The sequence below is a fragment of the Oxyura jamaicensis genome, chromosome 18, assembly GCF_011077185.1.
Source record: "Oxyura jamaicensis isolate SHBP4307 breed ruddy duck chromosome 18, BPBGC_Ojam_1.0, whole genome shotgun sequence".
NCBI lineage: Eukaryota > Metazoa > Chordata > Aves > Anseriformes > Anatidae > Oxyura > Oxyura jamaicensis.
In genome coordinates this window covers 591,504-613,171 of record NC_048910.1, presented here as the reverse complement: position 1 = coordinate 613,171, position 21,668 = coordinate 591,504, and the positions used below count along the sequence as shown (strand labels likewise).

The following is a 21,668-nucleotide window of genomic DNA, read 5'->3' as shown; positions in this document are numbered from 1 at the left end:
AGGGTCCTGACGGACTGGACAGATCAAGTTTCTAAGCCACTATTCATCATATTCAAGAACAGGGGCATTTTGTTCCAGATCTTGGAACCACACATTATTATGACTCGAGCTGCCATTTTCACCATACATTAATGATCTTGTTTACCTGATTGATTACCTAAGATGGTCATTACAATGCAGACTTTATTAAGGGCTTGTGAGCTTGTGTGAAAGGGGCATCTAAGCACTCTGGTAGAACAAAATGGGATCAGAATTAAAGGTAGCTCTGGCAAAGTGTAGATTTTTTTTTTTTTTTCAAAATTAAGAAGGAAATCTAATGAAGAGAAAAAAAAGCACTTTGGAAGATGAGGGAGGGAAATGCATGTTTTATGGCTGCCAAACTATAAGGGAAAGGAAGTGAAAATTTTAATATATCACAAGTTGGCATTGTATGACTGCCATAAAAAGGGACAATTTAAAATTTTTGAACATGATCCTAGCTTTTTTTTTTTTATATATATATATATGTATTGGTGTTTGAGTGTTATTGTTGGAAACTGATAAAGTTTCTAGAATAGGAAACAATTAATATTTCAGTGTGTTGGATTGAGATTTATGTGACTTATTGATAATTATTTGATTGTATGGGAAAAACACTAGCTTTACTTTGAAAAATATATTTGGAAAAAAACAGGATCATAATAGCATTTACCTTAAATAAGAAATACCTTAAAAATGTAATCTACCTTACTTGAAAACTATCTTATTTGGTAGTAACTTAAACTCGCATTACTCTTATATGATATTTTGTGTTTCTTTTTTTTTTTTTTTTTTCTTCTTGGGCTCCTTAACATGCTCTAATTTTCAATTTGAACTAAGCATCTCAGTCAAGGTGTGCTGTTCCTAAAGCCTTCTTTAGATATATTATTATTTTCCTACATATGGGTGTAGGACTAGGTAATCTTTAAAGGTCCCTTCAAACCCAAACCATTTGACAATTCTGTTATTTGTGATATTCTCCTGTGCTTGAATTACAGTGGTCATTAATTAATGATTCAATTTATTACATTATTAGGGCAAAGGTATAACACCAGGAAGAAACTAGGGATTTCTTTTTCTTGAATTGTGATTATCTGCTGTGTGTGGAGGTCAAGGGTTGCTTTGCAATGTTGCACTATTTTTAAAGTCAAGCTGTCTGTCATCTGATCAGTACTAGTGCGAAGGTCCTGAGAAAAACATTAGGCTGTAATGGCCATAAAGAAAGATCACAGAGAAAAGCTTAAAATAGATGCAGCTGATGGGCTTTTATAGAGCTTGTGTCATATATGGACTGCAGGAGATCTCCTGAGTGCAAAAGCAGCGTTCCTGTTATAGCAGAGCAAATGATTGAAAATATTCCCCTTCAGACACTGTCAGTAAAGCCACATTTAACTGTTCACACTGTAAGCTCCTGTCGGGAGCCTGAGGAGAGAAGGAAATCAACTAGCACTTGAGTCTTACTGTTAAGATTTCATGACAATGCTTTTACACCTCAAGCAGAGCAGGCACTACAACCACTTCATGCCAGTAGTTTCCTGAGGTCAGCACAGTGCTTCTTGGAGAAATACAACCCAGAACACAAGGAGGGTTTGGAACTGGGGCGCTAAGAGACAAAATGGAGGCTTAGCAAATATATGAGCCAGAGAGCAATGCAAGGTCATGGGATGGCTCTACTCTGAGGCCCTACAAGCATCCTGCTCATAATTATACTGGTCAACTGGAGGGGCTTGCCATGAATCTGAAGACACTGATTTGGAAGGGAGCTGATATACACCTGTGCTGCCTGGCAAAGCAGTCAACAAGTGAAGTATTCATTGCAACTTTAGCTGATTAAGTTAGTATTCAATTAGGCTAATTTTACATGAACACCAATACAATCTTTCATCTGTGAGAAGTATTGTGCTATGGATGAGTCTCCAAATTGAAAACAAGTTTTGAGAACCCTCTGCTTTTCAAAGTAATTAATGAATATGGGAATAACCAGTAGAAAACATCTCATGTGATGATGATACTGCATACTATTTCTGCTGTCTTGTTTATGCCTTGTTTAATGGTTTTTATGTTCAATAACCTTTCATTTTTTATAAAGAAAGCAGGTCATTTTTTTTGGATATAATCATAACATCCACTTACAGCAACAAGACGTTAGTTGTAAAACTAACATCTCTGCTTCTCTTACAGGTGAACTTTCACTGGACAAACAAACCAATTAATCAAGTGTCTGGTAATTTTAGTTTATATTGCTATCCTCATTTCTTCTCCTTTCATTCCATTCTCCAACTTCTTTTGCCTTTTCCTTCCTCTTCCGTTGTCATCAGAGCCTGTCCACTCCAATCACCTGCTCTGTAACTGGAGCTGTTTGGATGCTATGGCATGTGATGGAAAGGGCATTCTGAATGTCACCTTCTCGGCCAGGACCCACTGCCCAGATATCTTTCACTGACATTTGCTGTGGAAATAGGATGAGTTTAAGTAACCATAGAAATTCGATGCATAATCAAGAGCTGTTCCTGTTCAAAATTAAGTTCCATGTCCTTCCTGTCTCTAGCTAATTTTGCCCTCTATCTTCCCTTTTCTTTGTAAGACTATTGTACTTGTACACTGTTGGCAGCTACTTAAGTGTTATTAGAGGAAAGTAAAGAGATTCCTGGTTTTAAAGTCTACTGTTGAAACTTCTCAAATAGAAGTCACTTCCCTTTCCCCTGCTGTGAGGTCAAATAACAACTATATCAAGCATTGCAGAAATTAGTCTCTTAAAGGAACAGGATTAGAAGATAGTAAAGCCATCTCAGCCCATTCCCATCTAACCTGAGGTACAAAGAGTTTCGCAACAGCAACAGATACAAAGGTTAGCTCACTTAACCCTAGGATGTGTTTTGTCTTTGCCGTAGCCAAACCAATACCTGGCCCAAAGTGCCGTTCACATGACCAGATTAGTTATCCTTTCATTTGTTGGGCTCATCACTGGGTATTCTCTATAAATCTCTCCAGCTTACTTCCTTCTCCATCCTTTCTAGCACTGCTCATCTGGAATGATAGTTAAAATCCCTGAAGGACGTCTTATCCAGATAAACCACAAAGAATTACCCAGACTAGATAAGCTAAGTCACAAACAGAGAAAGCCTTCATCATATTCCATTTAATTTGACACAACACCCACCTTTCAATAGAATAAAGAGAACTTTTTATGTGGAAAGTGTCCTTACCATCTCCAGGCTCCAGGGTCCAGTGCCCAGCCACATCTTAGCAGAAGTGTTGGGATGAGAAGCTTTGCACCAGAGAATTAGTGTTCCGGCATTTCTCCTTGTCTCATGCCAGCATTCCTGAGAGGTCTTATTTTACTCAGGGGTACAAGGCTACACATTCATTCTCAGTCTGTTCATTAAGGATCCACAGGCACAAAAGTCCCTCTTGGCATGTTCTATAAATATTAACAGCATAGCTGAGAACAGCATTTGCAAGCTGCAAATCCCATCAGGAATTTTCTTTAAGATTACTGTAAAAACGAACACCAAACAGTAAAAAAAAAAACAACACTGAGCATCTTTCATTATTATCAGGAAACATGGTTGTTTTAGCTTTGCATTCTGTGTGCACTTCATCATGAGACAACCTATTTTGTTGCCTGTTGACAGTTTCTTTAGCAGAAGACTTGCCGTATCCCATCACTCTCATCCCCAAGATATACTCTGTGGGTGTTAAGTTCATTTCCTAAATCTGTGTTAAACAACATATTTTGGCAACAAGCAGAAGAAATAGGTATGATTTCCAGTTCTAGTACCTCATTAAGTTTTTTTTTTTTTTTTTTTTTTTTTTTTTTTTTTTTTTTTTTTTTCTGTGTTCTGTTCACTGAAACAAAGCTATGTCTATCACCAGACCTGAGGGAATACTTTAAAACCTCCAAACCTTGGGAGTTTTGGCTTTAATTCTTTAATTACAAAGAAGGGCTTTAGATCTGAAAGTCTTTGGGGCACAAAGGAATTGTATGGAAAGTCTGGAGAAAGTTTTCTGTGCTGTGAAGTTTCTCAGGGAAACATCTCAGTAGAGAGAATCTACTTAATTTTAATCACTTAATTTTCTGAAGAGATGACCACAATTTTGTCAAGAGCCAGAAGCAGAACCCTGTGCTCTCCAACTTCAGAGGAAGCATGACTAAGTAAAGCAACATGGACTTGTAAAATTTAACTCCAGGATCTCTGTTCATAATGGAAGCTGATCATCTCATCCCTCTGTGTAAGAATGAATACTATTGTCTTGATATTAATTCTAAGTTTTTAATGTCTTATTCTGAATTGTAGGCCTCCTTTTTCCTTCAGTGGAAGTTAAACAGACCTATTAAGTGACAAATCCCTACCTAAAAGAACTACAGTGCAGGACATCCACTTTGGATTCTAAAAATAATCATAGAATATGACAAGGAAAAAACAATAGGTGATGAAAAAACAGCTGATGAAATCTGGGGATGCCTATGAAAAACCTGATATGCTCAGATTAACAACAGTTTTTTATTAGTTCTCTTCAGCTCTGCAATCTATGGAGTGGTATTTTGTTAAATGGCTGTGACTGAGGAACAAATAGGAAAACTGTCCTGCCCACTTCAGTGCAGATCAGGTGAGATGTTCTGAAGAGAAGAATGGACCTTATCTGGCAGCAATTAAACAGGATAAGAACATGATGAAATAACTTCCAGAATGATGGGGAGGAGAGATCTTAATATGGGGCCTACAGCAAGACAAGAGAACAATGGACTGATCAGAATAGCAGGAAGCAGGCAGACACTCAGGTCTCAAAAATATAAGCAAGGAAGACTTCCTTCCAGCTGGTTAAAGACCTAGGAGTCCCATCTGTATACATTGTCCAAGTCAGGTTTTTCTTCCAGATCCTTTCTTCTCTGTGGTTAACACAGGTTCTGCCAGAGGTACTCTGGCACCTCAGCAAAGTTTAAAAGCTATTGTTTTGATTACATCGTTTTGATAAATAGATGCAAATGAAATGGCGTAAACTTACATTACCATGTCTATTGAAGAACTGCAGTTAGTTTTTGGAAAGAGGCAACATCCTAACAAGAAAAAGACATAAGTAAAGATCAGCTGTTAGAACTGTTAGTCATAAACCTTCCAGCACTATTTTCCATTAGCATATATTAGAGCACTCTATTCAATTGAATTTAATGGTCTTGGACACAGGCCTTTATATTTACTGTGTACTTCTGTTATGGAAACCTAGCTGTTTCCTTCAATAGGCACATCTGAATGATATGAGCATGAGCTGTCCAGTGACACCACAGGAAGTCCAGATTCAGCTCCTTCTCTAACAGGAAAAGTGGGGAAGAAATGAGTTTGTGCCCATCTGTGAGCTGCCAACTAACTGTGCCTTGTGCTGTTCTGAATTCAGGGCTGTTCTGGCATTGGTCCCCCATATGTGCTACTCAAGTCTGCTGTGGGAAGCTGAAGGGATTCAGGATTTCCACCACATGTCAGCAGGAACCAGGCATAAATCAAACTGCAGTAAGGAGAACTTTTTTTCTTCATTATGCTCTGTCTCAGTTCTTCTGTTCCATCTTCTTACAGGACCTGACACCTCCTTGCCTACCCAGGCATGTCCATGGGGTTTTATCCCTAGGGACAGCTGTCACATGCAGTAAGCATCTGCAGGGGAGGTGTTCCTTGGTATAGATATACCAACACCAGACCTGAAGCCAGTTTGGAGCCTTAGAGTTAAGTCTGACTAGTCCAGTGCAGAAAGCATCCAGTTGCACCTTCAGAAGAAATTTCTGGAAGTTCTATTGTTCTGACAGCGGGAGCTCCTTTTTTTGAAACTTGTGGGATGAGAAGATGGTTTCTTACTGACTTGCACTTGACATTTTCAACCTTGCAAGGTGGATGACAGCTTTCCATACACACTCTGTACAGATATAATACAGTTGGTGTAAATACAAGACCACTAAGATAGTTACAGCTCTGTAGGGAAGTACTGTGGGCTGCATGTGCTCTGCAGAGAACTTCTGGTGTTAAACCTCTTGGGGAGGGAGTCTCAGAGGAACATTCAAATAAGAAAATGTTATGCAGAAAGCCAGTGGAAAATGACTTTTCACAGAGAGACAGGCTAGGCTTTGAGGAAAAGATTGGCTCCAGGGCAGGCGCATTCTGCAGTGGAGCGGGGAATCGAGGTGGGCAGGGCTTTTTTTTTCCGGCATTGAGGCCACTCGAGGGAGCCGTCAGGACCCGGCAGCCCTCACAAGAGAGGCTGAGCAGAAGCGCTAGCAGAGCCAGCAGCAGCGGCGAGCCTTTTAAATCAGGCATCACTGCCATTTTGCAGTCACTCACCGAGGCAGCCGGCCCCCCGACCTTATAAAGCAGTCCCTAGGGAGCACCACAAACAGGATTGTCTTGATGCTTAGCACAGACACTTCAAGCAGAGGATCCTCTCCTCCCTTTTTCACCTCCCTTTTTCTTGCTATCCTCTCCTTTGGGAACTCTGCCTCTTACAGATTATAATTTTAGCAAGGAACCTACCATTGAGAGTACTAGTGAGCCTGCTGGTTTGCCATGGCTGCACCCCAGCAGAAGGCTATTACCCAGGAAAGTGTGGAGACCCAGACAGAGGCCCCACACAAATGTACAAGGAAGTCTGTTGTGAAGAAAAGTGTGGAGACCCAGATAGAGGTCCCATGCAAACATGCGAATGCACAGGTCTCTGGCTGGAGTGAGTGCCAGAGCCTGACCCTTGCAGTACAGGATGACAGAGACAACACCTGTGTCAGATGTGACCAGGTGAATGATATACTTGGCCTAGTGGCTGACCTAAAAGAAGAGGTGGAGAGGTTGAGGATCATTAGGGAGTGTGAGAGGGAGATAGATTGGTGGAGCCAGTCCCTAGCAGCCTTAAGGCTTAGGCAGCCAGCAGAGGCTCTGCAAGAAGCACATCACCCCCTACCACCTTGCAAGCAGGTAATAGGAAGAGACCAGCAGGCAGACAGAGTTCCTGCTACAGTGAACCCCACTCTCCTTACCTCCCCTTAACAATGATGTTGATGAATTAGGGGACAGGAGGCAATGGCAAAAGATACCTGCTTGGCGTTACAAGTGTAGCAGGTGCACCTGCCCAGTGGTTCCCCTGCCTCCCCAGCTGCCCCTGCAAGGACAACTGGACACTGGTCAGGGTGATGGTTCTTCCTACTTGGAGATACCTGTCCTGGTTTCAGTTAGGACAGAGTTAGTTTTCCTCCTAGTAGCTGGTAGGGTGCTATGTTTTGGATTAGGATGAGAAGAGTGCTGATAACGTGCTGATGTTTTAATTGCTGCAGAGCAATGCTTACACTAAGCCAAGGACTTTTCAGCTTCTCGCTCTGTCCTGCCAGTGGGCAGGCTGGGGGTACAGCAAGAGCTGGGAGGGGACAGACCCAAGACAGCTGACCCAAACTGGCCAAAGGGGTATTCCATACCATCTGATGTGCTGAACAATATATAGGGGTGGCTAGCCGGGGTGGGGGGGCCGGCTGCTCGGGGTTGGGCTGGGCATCAGTCAGTGGGTGGTGAGCATTGTGCATCACTTGTTTGTACATATTATTATTTTCTATCTTATTATTATTATTATTATTTTCTATCTATTATTATTATTTTATACTATTTCTACTATTTTCTATCTTAATAAACTGTCTTTATCTCAACTCACAGGCTTCACTTTCCCATTTCTCTCCTCCATCCCAGAGAGGGAGGGGAGAGGGTGTGCGAACGGCTGTGTGGTGTTTAGCTGCCAGCCGGGTTAAACCACAACAGTACCAAAGTCTAGCAGACTACCCACTGCATTAAAACCTCCTCAGTAAAGAACAAAAGATGGGTCATCATCATTTGTGACTCAATGCTGAAGGGAGCAGAAGGCCTGATATGCAGACCAGACCTGCTACACAGGGAGGTCTGCTGCCTCCCAGGGTCCCAGGTTAAAGATGTAAAAAGGTTAACGTTTCCTTCTCTTGTATGGCCCTTGGATTATTATTCTCTTTTGCTGTTTCAGGTGATAAAATAGGAAGAACTTCTCTAAGGACTATGAAGAAGGACTTCAGAGCATTGGGGCAACTGGTCAAGGGTTTGGGAGCACAAATCATGTTCTCCTCTATCCCTCCAGTTATAGGAAATAGTGAGGGCCTGGAAATGATGAGCCAGCAGATTAATATTTGGCTCTGAGCCTGGTGTCACTATTGGGGGTTTATTTTTTTTTTTGACCTTGTCTTGATTTACGTGAGTCCAGGCCTGCTGACAACAGACAGGAATAGCTTATTCCACTGGCAGAAAAGGGTTTTAGGATGGGAGTTGGCAACGTTCATTGAGAGAGCTTTAAACTAGGTATGAACGGGGGTGGGAGTGAAACCAGGGTTATTAGAAAGGAGCATGAATGTAACATGCCAGTTCTTGTGGATGAAGAATGTGCTAGCAAGACCCTGCAGTCTTATGGCTTGATGAAGGAGGAGGCTGACATAACATTTTGCAGGAAGGACACGAGGGTGGGTGAGAGGTTGGTTACTGTGGAAACACCTGAGTACAGTCAAGAGGGTATTAGGGCTTCTCCCTCCCAAAAGGTGGCCCAGCTGAGGTGCATTTACACTAATGCATGCAGTATGGGTAACAAACAGGAGGAGCTGGAGGCCACCGTGCTAGTAGGAAACTATGATGTAGTTGCCATCACTGAAACCTGGTGGGATGATTCCCATGGCTGGCTACAGACTGTTCAGAAGGGATAGATGAGGAAGGAGGGGAGGAGGAGTTGCCCTCTATGTTAGGAAGTGGGTAGATTGTGAAGAGCTATGCCTGAGAAAGAGCCATGACCAGACTGAGAGCTTGTGGGTGAAAATCAAGGATCGGTTCAGTAAAGGACATCTAGTGGTTGGGGTCTGCTACAGGCCACTTGATCAGGGGAGTCTGTTGACTAGGCCTTCTTGCTTCAGTTGCAAGAACTGTTGTGCTCACAAGCTCTTGTGTTGATGGGGGGTCTCAACCACCTGGATATCTACTGGGGTTGTGGCATGGTGGGTTCCAGACAATCCAGGAGATTCCTGGAGTCTGTCGAGGATAAATTCCTGGTCCAGGTAATAGACAGACTGACCCGAGTCTTACTAGACCTGGTGCTCACCAATGCAGACGAGAGCATTAGAGAGGTTAAGGCTGAAGGCTGCCTGGGCTGTAGCTACCATGCCCTGGTGAAGTTTGTAATCTTAAGGAATAGGGGTCTGGCAAAAAGCAGAGTCAGAACCCTGAACTTCAGGAGAGCAAAATTCCAACTGCTCAAGGAATTACTGGCTGGGATCCTCTGGAAAACTGTCCTTAAGGGCATGGGAATGGAACAGAGCTGGCAGCTCTTTAAGGACACCCTTCTGAGAGCACAAGAGCTCTCCATCCCCCAGCGGAAGAAATTGAGCAGAGGAGGAGGGAGACTGGCATGGCTGAGCAAGGACCTGCAGCTTAAACTGAGGGAAAAGAGAAATGTACAGGAAACGGAAGCAGGGTTGTGTAGCCTGGGAGGAATATAGGGGTGTCATCCGGATGTGTAGAGACGGACTGGGAAAGCCAAAGCACAGATGGAGCTGAGCTTGGCAAGGGATGTGAAGAATAACAAGAAGGGGTTCTACAGATACATAGGCAGGAGGAGACAGGCCAAGGAGAGTGTTCCCCCTCTGCTAAATGAGATGGGAGAACTGGCTTCCTCAGACATGGAAAAAGCTGAGGTACTCAGTAAGTGCTTTTCCTCAGTCTTCACTGGTGGTCAAGTTTCCTATGTCTGTCAGGACCCTGAACCTCAAGGAGAGGGTGAGAGGAGTGGATTCTGTCCCACTGTGACAGTGGAACAAGTCCGGGACCAACTAATGAAATTGGATGTGTATAAGTCCATGGGGCCAGATGGTATACATCCCAGGGTGTGGAGAGAGATGGCTAATATGGTTGCCGAGCTGCTCTCCATCATATTTGAAAAATCATGGCTGTCTGGTGAAGTCCCCTGTGACTGGAAAAGGGGAAACATTACTCTCATTTTTAAGAACGGGAGAAAGGAAGACCCAGGGAACTACAGACCAGTGAGCCTCACCTCTGTGCCGGGCAAGATCATGGAGCAGATCCTTCTGGAAGACATCTTAAAGCATGTATGAGATAAAGAGGTCATCCAAGACAGCCAGCATGGCTTCACCAGAGGCAGACCTTGCCTAACCAATCTGGTGGCCTTCTATGATGGAGTGATGGCATCGGTGGACAAAGGAAGGGTGATGGATATCATCTACCTGGACTTGAGCACAGCCTTTGATATGGTCATTCACCACATTCTCCTCTCTAAATTGGAGAGGTATGGATTTGAAGGTTGGACTGTTAGGTGGATAAAGAATTGGTTGTCTGGTTGCAGCCAAAGGGTTGTGGTCAATGGTTCTAGGTCTGGGTGGAGGCTGGTCACAAGTGGTGTCCCTCAGGGGTTGGTCTTGGGACTGGTGCTCTTCAACATCTTTATCAGTGACGTAGACAATGGAATTGAGTTCCCTCAGCAAGTTTGCAGATGACACCAAGCTGAGTTCTGCAGTCGATATGATAGAGGGAAGGAATGCCATCCAGAGGGACCTGGACAGGCTGGAGAAGTGGGCCCATGAAAACCTAATGAGGTTCAACAAGGCCAAGTGCAAGGTGTTGCATTTTGGCTGAGCTGCATTAAAAAAGGGGTGGCCTGCCGGGAGAGGGAGGTGATTGTCCCCCTCTGCTCTGCTCTTATGAGACCCCTGGAATACTATGTGCAGGCCTGGGGTCCCAACCACAAGAAGGATGTGGAGCTCTTGGAACGGGTCCAGAGGAAGGCCACTAAGATGATCAGAGGGCTGGAGCACCTCTCCTGTGCAGAAAGGTTGAGGGAACTGGGCTTGTTTAGCTTGGAGAAGGCTCTGAGGAAACCTCATTGCAGCCTTCCATTCCAGTACTTGAAGGGAACATATAAACAGGAGGGGGAATGCATGTTTACATGTGTTGATAGTGATAGGACAAGGGGGAATGGTTTTAAACTAAGACAGGGGAGATTTAGGTTAGGAATTGGGAGAAAGTTTTTCACTCAGAGGGTGGTGAGGCACTGGAACAGGTTGCCCAGGAGGTTGTGGATGCCCCATCCCTGGAGGCATCCAACGCTGGGCTGCATGTGGCTCTGGGCAGCCTGCTGTAGTGGCTGGCAACCCTGTCCAGAGCAGGGGGGTTGAAACTAGATGATTTTTAAGGTCCTTTTCAACCCAGGCCATTCTATGATTCTATGATATCTCTTTTCTCTGAATCAGTGTAATCAAGTAAGGTGCCAAGACAACTTCTTACCATTTGCACAGATTACACTTCATTCCCTCATGTTGTTCATACAGAATGCACTGCACACAGGTAGGAAGTCAGGAAAGAGAGCCAGGAGACCTGCATGGCTAAACAGGGAATTACTGGGCAAACTCAAGTGGAAGAGGAGAGTCTACAGATCATGGAAGGAAAGGCTGGCCATTTGGGAGGAATATAAAGCTGTTGTCTGAGATTGTAGGGAGGCAACTAGGAAAGCTAAAGCCTCCCTAGAATTAAACCTTGCAAGAGGGGTCATGGACAACAGAAAGGGCTTCTTCAGATACACTGCAGATAAAATTAACACTCGAGGCAATGAAGGCCCATGAATGAATTGAGGTGGGTGCCCTGGTGACAGAAGATAAAGGGAAGGTGGAGTAACTGAATGCCTTCTTTGCCTCAGTCTGTAATGCCAGAGGCTCTCCTGAGGAGTCCTGTACCCCTAAGGCCCCAGGCAAAGTTGGAATAAAGGAGGAGTTTTCCTTGGTTGATGAGGGCTGGGTTAAGGGCCGATTAAGCAAGCTGGACATCCATAAGTCCATGGATCCTGATGGGGCGCATCCGTGGGTGCTGAGGGAGCTAGCAAAAGTCATTGCTAGGACACTCTCCATCATCTTTGGTATGTTGTGGGCACTGGGAGAGGTGCCTGAGTACTGGAGGAAAGCAAATGTCACTCCAGTCTTCAGAAAGGGCAAGAAAGAGGTCCTGGGTAACTGTAGATGGTCAGCCTCACCTCCATCCCTAGTAAGGTGATGGAACAATTTATCCTTGGTGTTGTTTCTAGTCATATCAAGGATAAAAGGGTCATTAGGGGCAGTCAACATGGCTTCAGCAAGGGGAAGTCATGCTTGACCAACCTGATAGACTTTTATGAGGATATATCTGGGTGGATAGATGATGGAAAGGCAGTGGATGTGGTGTATCTTGAGTTCAGTAAAACCTCTGACACCATCTCCCACAGCATCCTCACAGCTAAACTGAGAAAGTATGGTCTGGATGATTGGGTAGTGAGGTGGACTGTGAAATGGCTGAATGGAAGAAGCCAGAGGGTTGTGGTTAATGGGACGGAGTCAAGTTGGAGTCCTGTATCTAATAGAGTCCCTAAATGGCTGATACTGGGACCAGTGTAGTTTAATATATTAATCAATGACTTGGATAAGGGAATGGAGTTTGCTGATGACACTAAACTGGGAGGAGTGGCTGACATGCCAGAAGGCTGTGCTGCCATCCAGCAGAACCTTGACAGGTTGGATAATTGGGCAGAGAGAAACTTAATGGAATATAATGAGGGCAAATGTAGAGTCCTGCATCTGGTCAAGAACAACCCCAGACACTAGTATAAGTTGGGGACTGTCCTGCTGGAAAGCAGTGAAGGGGAGAGGGAACTGGGGGTCCTGGTGGACAGCCGGATGACCATGAGCCAGCACTGTGCCCTTCTGGCCACGAAGGCCAATGGCATCCTGGGGTGTATTAGAAGGGCTGTGGTTAGTAGGTCGAGAGAGGTTCTCCTCCCCTTCTACTCTGCCCTGCTGATAACTGGAATACTATGTCCAGTTCTGGGCCCCTTGGTACAAGAAAGGCAGGGAACTGCTTGAGAGAGTCCAGAGCCACAAGGATGATTAAGGGAATGGAGCATCTCCCTTACAAGGAAAGGCTGAGGGAGCTGGGTCTCTAGCTTGGAGAAGAGGAGACTGAGGGTGACCTTATTAACGTTTATAAATATGTAAAGGGCAAGCGTCAGGAGGATGGAGCCAGGCTCTTCTAAGTGACATCCAATGATAGGACAAGGGGCAATGGGTGCAAGCTGGAACATATGAGGTTCTGCTTAAATATGAGACAAAGCTTTTTTTACGATGAGGGTGACAGAACACTGGAACAGGCTGCCAAGGGAGGTCGTGGAGTCTCCTTCTCTGGAGACATTCAAAACCTGCCTGGATGCATTCCTGTGGGACATGATTTAGGTGTTCCTGCTCCAGCAGGAGGATTGGACTAGATGATCTTTCATGGTCCCTTCCAATCCCTAACATTCTGTGATTCTCTGTAATTCAGTGATTCTGTGAAGTGTGTGACTGCAGTACTCTTAAAAATCAGCATGAAAGGGGACAGGATTTCATCACAATTGTCATCTCCAAACGACACAGCTCTTCTTGATATTTTTGCTTGTTGGTTCTGAAAGAGAAATGTTACAGAGAAAAATGTTACTGAGCAATCAAAGAACACTCCACTCCATTCTGAAATTAATGGTGCTGTAACCAATTTCCCTCTTAGATTTCTACAGGTGCTACAGCTGGGATTAGCTCAAGCCATTTCCATTCCCAAAATTTTTGCTGCATCACCTTCTAGGATATAACCCACTCAATATTGCATCCTCTCTCTCCAGTGCCTGTCCTTCCCTATAGGTTTCTCACTCATTTCTTCTTTGTCTCTCCACATCCTTTCTCCTGCCTTCCCCCATCTCAGTTTCTTCAATGATTGTTATTCCTCTCCCCCTCACTCCCCTGACTACAACCTGTCACTGATGGGATTTCCTTCACACAGCACTCACAGCGTTGTGTGCCAGCCCTTCCCTTGCCCATGCTCAGGGTGGGACAGGCACATAGGCACTGTGCCTCTCCCAGCTGCACCAGTGCTCAGTTCATGCAGGGCCATGGTCTGTCACAGGAGCAGCACATCCACACAGGCATTCCTGGTCCCTCCTGTGGCCCAGAGACCCTCACAATTCATGGTTAGGACATCAAGCTCTCTGATTACTGGGTGAGGAGTAGCTGAAGTGACTTGTCCCCAAGAACAGGAGGGGCACTGCTCCCTGAGTAAGCACCTGAGCCTGTTCTTCAGGCCCAGGACAATTGACCCACAAAAGAAGGTTTCCTACCTAGTAAAAGCTGAGCAGCTCTGAGCTTTCTACAGCCTCTCAGGGCTCAATAGCAGGGGCTGTTAGCTGTGTCCTGTGAGAATTATAGGCTTCATGCTGATGGGGAAATGAGTAAGTTACTTGGAGTAATGAAGGCTAATATGTTTTTTATCTTCATCAGATGGCAGTAGGAATGTAGTTAGTTGTCTATACCTAATTTAACTCTGTAATGCATCTTGTTACAACCTCCGCCCCGGGCGGCGCCGCGCCCCCAATCTCATTCTACCTTCATTTTTCTGATGCCATACTGCTGTATAAAGAGTAAAATCTTGGAAGGCTTGATCCATGTTCATCATCTAAGTACAACCAGTTTATATTGGAATCTGCTATGCTTTATTGTCATGAATGAATTATCTTCAAAACTGCAGTCAGCAAGGAATAAGTGCCTTAACATCCAGTCTTCAGGAAAAGTTGCATGACAGAACTCAGGAGTCATAATTTTTTATTACAAGGGACAATGATACTTAAATTTAGAAGTTTCTAACTTTTGGACATCCCTTTATGACTAAGATGAATCTGTAAACCAGGACTTCCTAATCTACTGCCCATTGAACAGCATATAAAACAAATCTCCACAAGGCATCTCAGAAATTCTTGGGCCTGTACTGGGAAACCTAGTGAAAGAGAGGAAGATAATGAGACCACCAAATGAATTAGATGATGATATAGAAGGTATTATTTGCACAGAATTTCACTGCTGCACTGTTATGAAATAAGAAATGCAACCTGACAATTTATTCTCTACTGTACAGGAATTCACTGGCTGCCACAGAGCAACCTGTTTATAGTAAGTTTTAACCTGGAGAAGATGCAAAGATCTTCCCAGCTGAATGTAAGATATCAGCAGTGTTCCTCTTCAATCGCTTCTTTCAAGTTGTAAAGTAAAATAGAAGGGTCCTATATAATGATGTGGGGATTGTGGTCACTCTTTTCCTGGGTTTATTTTGTGCAGGAGACTGACACATGTACAAGGGCCATGGGATTTCTTCTACTGATGATGATATTATTGAAGCTAGTTGATAGTAGCATTGAAAACAGCATCACACTACCAGACAGTGAAATTTCATTCCACTGGAATATAATAAAGTCAAGTTTCCTTTTCACAAGGTAAATCTAAAAGCAAAATTAATTGCGAGATTCTGCCTGGCTGTAGGCTGTGTCTATGTGCATATTTTCACTTTAACTGATATGTTGCTAAGTATTCTCTCTCTCTGCTAACCTTAGAGCTTGATTGAGTAGAAGTCATATCTTAAGGGGTGTCAGAGAGTGAGGCAGCTGCCCAATCTCTTCCTTAAGACAGTTCTATTTTCAGCATGCCTGAGTCCATGGGAAATGTCAGCACTACACTACCTTGCCCACTCCACATTACTGTGGAGGACATTCTGTATCCAGGCACTGCTCCAATTCCACCTCTTCTCTTTTTGACCTGTGCTGTGCTTTGCATCCAGCTGCAGTAAAGTCCACTCCTGCAGAGGCAGGAATGAGACTGGGAGAAAGTTAGTGTCTGGCAGGATCTATTTTTTTCTTTCCATTTTTTTTTTTTTCTTTTTCTTTTGTGTTAAGGTATTGTGCTTCTTTCAGCAGTTCCTTTTACCAAGAACTGTCATTCAAATAGCTTCCCTTCATGAGGCTACTGTAAATGTTTCTGAAAGGCTGAGAGGCAAATGCTGTGCAGCTCAGAAGGATTTTGCAAATGCTAATATGAGTGCCTAGATGATTAAACACTACTATTCTTTTTGCAAGAGTTTCCTGTCCTATGAAACAGGGTCTTGAAAAGATAGGCTGCCTGCAAACTTTCATTAATATTATCATTACTCTATAGAAGAAAACATTAAAGTATATGGCTACAAGTATTAATCATACAGACATTCTCACTGGCATGGAAACAATGACCTTATAGATTTTTCCTCCTAGTCTCTTTTAGCCATATTTTCTTCTGATTTCTTTTCCTTTTCCAACACCTTCAAATATAATGCAAGTGGAAAGGTCTTTTCTTTCTAAATCTGCATTGGGAATTCATGTCCATCTTGTGATCAATGTCACACACTCTGTCACATCTGTCATTTCAATCAATCATTATTTTCTTGCTTAAAATTTATGTGTTTTAATACCATATGTGGGAAAGCATGGAATTCTTGGTAGATGAGAATTGGAAAATGTATTATTTTTCTGTACATGACAGAAATTTTTAATTACCGTTCACTAAAGCAGGACTTACAGAATTTACACTGGCATTCATTTTATTTGCACTGGGTGGTTTAATGCCAAGCATTGAAAAAAATGATTGTTTAATCCTTTAAACACCTGTATTCTAGATGGGCCCAATAAATTATCTATCTCCTTAATAGCACAATCCAACAAGCCAAAAACTGGGTATAGGCAGTAAGTGTGGTTGTTAAGGACAGCTTAAAGGCAGGTATATGGAAGTATTGTTGTTATTTTTTTGGAAAAACAAACAGAAGTATACAAGCATATGATTAATTTTGCTAGCTTTCAGGAATTTCACTAAATGTGATTCTATACCAACTTTTTGTCATGATATTTTAAACTCTCAGTTATAAAGCAAAGCTTCCATTCCACTGTATTACTGTAACTGCACTGTATTAATCAACTTAGTTTAGATACACTTAGTAATTCCAGTAGTACTAGAGAACAGTAAAAAGAGCTCATTTGAAAGTAAAGCTCCCATTTTACATACCTTTTTCCTATTTCATCAATAATACATAATTTTATGCATTCTAAAAAAATAAAAATAATGCTTTTTATGCAATTGATGGCAAAGACTTTTGCTTTTGCAGGGTCTATGGAAGGTCATAAACACACTTCACTCTCATAACTCTGCAAATCTGCTGATAAAAGTAACCCATTAACTGGATGCACACATCTAAACCAGCCCAGCTCTCATGCATATCTTCCACTGCTCTCATGTATGCAAGGTTCCTTTGTCTTTTAATGAGATGATTATAGACCTGGCTTGCCTGGGACAGTGGAATTCACAGCCTGTAGTCCCAGAGCAAGAAGAATGAACATGAAATATATATATATATGTATATATATATATATTTATGGAGGTTGTCAGGAAAACAATATTTCTATTAAAAAAATGTGAAAACACAGATGAAAGGGCTGAACAATTTGCTCATATGTGTTCATACTAAATAATTCAAGCAGATGTTAAATGCTTTTATACCACCCTGTAGCTGGTTAGTTCTTGGTTTTGTGGTGAAGTTATAGCCGTCCAACTCAGTGTATGTACAACTTCTAGATCTCACCATAAGCTTAAACTGCTAATCAAATGGATTTTTTTGGTTGCAAATTACTAGTTGCAAATTTAGGTGCACACAATGTGAAATTCATACACTGTGCAAAATAGCAACTGTAATCCATGAGATCTCTGCTCACAAACAATTACCATCCCTGGAAATTCACATTTTGTACAATGGTTATTCTAACACTGCTCAAGACCAGTAATACTTTCTAGATATTTTAGTGCAAGAAATTACATAAGAAAACTCATTTCAGCTGAGATGTCCTCCTCTGGCATGCAGATATCCATTTTTAATTATACTTCTTTTGCTTCTTCTATCTCCCATTTAGGTAAAACATGGACAATCCTGATCTCTTCATTCTATTTTAGTAAAAAATTCTTAGTGACATCCTCATAACCATACTTCACACAGAAGATTAAGCTTTCTGATGAAGAAGAAGCCCTAGTTCTTTTCAAGACATTTAGGAACCAAGCTGCATGCCTACAAATTCTTATCTGTTTGGGAATGTTGATACACTACCTTAATTTAAGGCAAGCCTTTCTGAAATTCTTCTGCAAACTGAGGCAGGATGTGTTAATAATGGTATTAAATGGTCCAGGTTGCAGTACTTACAGTAACAATCTGTCTCTCCAGGAGCATACTGAGGGTTTTATGTCTGCTTACACTGAGCTCCAGGAGAAAGAGCCAAAAAGCCTTAGCACTTCTAGCCTGAAAGCCTGGATTTTTAAACATGTCTATACATTCTCTGTGTGGGCTATCCTATTTACCCAAGTAGACCATGGTCTTTCCTTTTAGACCTGTAGAGGTTCTAGTGCTAGTTATCTTACACTGTCTTTTGTACTTCAAAGCTCTATTGATAGCTGTTCCAAAAACTCCTTTTGCTGACTGACTGTGTTGTCCATACAATGGGAGAGGTATTGTGGAGATGTACAAGTAAGGAAGAATTACTCTCTTTTCATTTGAGGGTATGTCTCATGTAAGAGATTACCATTGCTTGCATAGGAGCACTTTCATAAAATGCTTTGGATTTCTGTCTTATAGGGATGTAGGGACACTAAATTTGATATGCAAATCACCACTGAGTGACTATCAACAATTGAAGACGCGTACATTTTCTAGCTGCTTCCTCTTCAAACCAGGCCTTCCCTTGGCTGACTTCACACCTACAGCTGCCCGGCTGTGTGCCTCACTCCTGCCAGCTGGGTCCACAACTTGGGCAACCCAACAGGAAAAACACAGAAGAGCTCTATTGAAGAGACTGGATTTGTCATGGGCAACTGGAAATTCAACGTTTTCTATCCCCAGAATCAGGCATCTAGCCTAAGACACTTAGCTGCTCTCAAATAGATAGAGACACAGGCACATCTTGAGGATGGGCACTTTGTCCCAGCCTGACAGCACTGCATAAAACAGGCTTGTTACCTACTGCTGAGAGCAGGGCCTCACAGGAATGCAACAGCAGCTACCAGTACTTTACCTGCTGCTGCCGAGGGATGCTGCCTTGACAGTGCAGATGCTAGAGCTTTCCTGGAAATGGAAGACTGGAGCTCCCACCTCTATCTGAGGGAAACAAATCCCTAGATCTCCCATCCTGGAAGAACCCTCAGACATCTCTGCTCCTCCTAGGCTTTGTTTGTTGTGCATGGTGTTCTGAACACTGTGCTCTAAGCTGCCAAGGACCTCCTGTCCCCTCCATGGCTAGGACCTATAACCAATGTGTTGTTGAGCACCGTGTGTCAACCCGTGCCCCAGAGACTCCACTATAGAAGTCCCTCAGAGCAATCCCTGCTGGCTCCAATCTGGGGAGAAAATTTGCACTTGGTCCTGCCAGAGGCAGGTGCCTCTGCCAGTCACCCTCAATGTCCAGTCCCTAAAGAGACAAAACTTCAGATGTACCCCTGTGCACACCAGCTTGCTCTGAGATCATCTTGGACAGGGTGTTACAATCAACATCCCTATGCTGGATGAGTTCTGGGTTTGGGCTCCAGGCATTAAAAAAAAACAGGTGCTGCAGTGCAAGGGTCTCCTTGGAACATGCTCATCATGCACAGGGCAGTGCCTGGTTCTAGATATTACATCAGATTCTATGCATCACTTTTCTAACTTTGTCCCTGTGTTTTCCACTGACCTCTTTTAATAACCAAAATGCCAATGACCAGGAGAAGAACATGTTTAGGCCTGAGACAATTCAAAACAGCTCAAGTAACAGCTGTTACACATTTCTTGTGGCTGAACCCTATAAATCAGGTATTTTGTCTTTGTTCAGTAAAATACACTTCTTACTTTTATGTTCATTTAGGGATGTTGTGATTTTTAGCTGTTAAAATTAGAAGACACCTTCTGATCTTCTGTTCTCATGTTATATAATAGATGCTACAATTCTCAACTCCTTTTTCATTATTAGGGACATATAGAATGTCTTTACATTTCTCACTTTTCAGAGAAATACAGCATCTTTATATATCCATCTGTTTCCATGTTCAGGCCTTGGAAATAATCTCAAAAGCTCTACACAAACTGTATTTCAAGAGTTGATATAGTGTCTAGATAGTAATCTGAGCTATGGTAAATTTTTGGTTTCCTGTTTTCAGGAGAAATACCTCATTTCAGTAGTAATGAGTTTTATGAATTTTAGTTTTTGGCATAGTTACCTGTTGTTTTTCAAGTACTTCTTTATAAACCTAATAGCATCATATGGAGAAGATAAATGCATTGTGTAGTTTGAATTGTTGCAGTACCATGTACCAATGTCTTGGATGGATCAGATTGTCACCAGGAAATATGTCATCAGAATCCATAAGTCCTGTATCCAAATTCCCCAAGTGCCTTAACTGATCAAGATTCCCTCCTTAATTCTCTTGTCAAATTATTTATAGTATATATAGCCACATAGTTGGTAAGATATAAAAAATTTCTAATTATATCTGGTCAAATCAAATGACAATTATGTCTTTAGGTAAGTTTGCCAAACAATGCTTTGCCAAAGAAGGTTGGCCAAAAATGCTTTGACCGAAGAAAGAGGAAGAATCTAGAGCATCTGCATACCAGACCCTATAAAATCTCCTTGGGACTACTTTGCCCTGCCCTCACTGAAAGTTTCAAGGTAAGTGTTAGGGTTCTGTAGGACTGCAGAGACAGCAATATCTCTTTATCTTGCATGTCTCATTGCATTCGGATTGCTTCTGATAACCATTTCCAGAAGGGGTTGCTTCTGTCAGCTGGAATTTTCAATCTATTTTCCATGGTATATTTCCCATTTAAAATTTCTCTCTGGAGTACAGTGGAACATAAGAAGAAAGTTACCAACTTGTTAATATGCTAGTAACCTATGACTAAGAATCTGTGAAGTCATGACATGCAACACCCTTACAGTGCCTAAAAGTTAGGTTAATTAGCTTGATGTAATTTTGCTATATCCACTCCCCATTTTCTATTTTCAAACCCAACACCAACAAGAAAAGAGACAAATTTGCTTTAGGTTTAGTTTTTCAGTATATCAGTTTTAAAATGGCAACAAAACCACCTGCACTAATTGAAAAATTATATTCCATATTAAAAATTCTGTTCATGATTAGAGGACTCAAGTTGTTTGGAAGCTGTCTCAGCCTTAAGTGGATGTTGGTACTTAGGTGTTCACATCAAAACTAGCTTTCATAAGCTGTTATTGAAATAACAATATCTCATTGAAATATTACTAGTTTAAATACCAGAAAGGTAGAAACTGTATGAGAATTCACCATTAGCACAGAAAACTATAGTCTAACTGATGGAAACTGTCTTCTTCTCCCCTCAGAGTCATCTACTGACTTGCCTTCAATAAAGTACAGCCATGACTTCTCCGGACGCTGAGATGGCTGTCTTTGGGGAGGCAGCTCCCTACCTCCGAAAGTCAGAGAAGGAAAGAATCGAGGCCCAGAACAAGCCTTTTGATGCCAAGTCATCAGTCTTTGTGGCTCATCCTAAGGAATCCTTTGTAAAAGGAACTATCCAAAGCAGGGAATCAGGGAAGGTCACTGTTCAGACTGAAGCAGGAGAAGTGAGTGAAAAGCAACACTTGAGAACATAAAGTAATTAATTCCCATTCTAAGCTCTTAGGTAACATATATCAGTCTTTGTTCCTTGGCAGACTCTGACGGTGAAGGA

General features: G+C 42.5%; 1 protein-coding gene and 1 long non-coding RNA gene across 2 annotated transcripts in view; one reads left to right on the top strand and one right to left on the bottom strand.

The window, feature by feature from the left end:
- Nucleotides 1-2,233: 2,233 nt before the first annotated feature.
- LOC118175988 lies at nucleotides 2,234-5,233 on the bottom strand. The gene is made up of 3 exons (XR_004755234.1): nucleotides 5,219-5,233; nucleotides 3,225-3,439; nucleotides 2,234-2,467 (listed from the first exon to the last, which is right to left on the bottom strand). It is a non-coding gene; the product is annotated as an uncharacterized LOC118175988 (long non-coding RNA).
- A 15,248-nt stretch (nucleotides 5,234-20,481) lies between these two features.
- Nucleotides 20,482-21,668, top strand: part of LOC118175977 (myosin-1B-like) — a 334,501-nt gene continuing 333,314 nt past the window's right edge. The window contains exons 1-2 of the mRNA XM_035342657.1: nucleotides 20,482-20,628; nucleotides 21,319-21,561. Coding sequence (XP_035198548.1) covers nucleotides 21,355-21,561 — 207 coding nt within the window. The 5' untranslated portion in view covers nucleotides 20,482-20,628; nucleotides 21,319-21,354. The remainder of the gene's footprint in view (nucleotides 20,629-21,318; nucleotides 21,562-21,668) is intronic.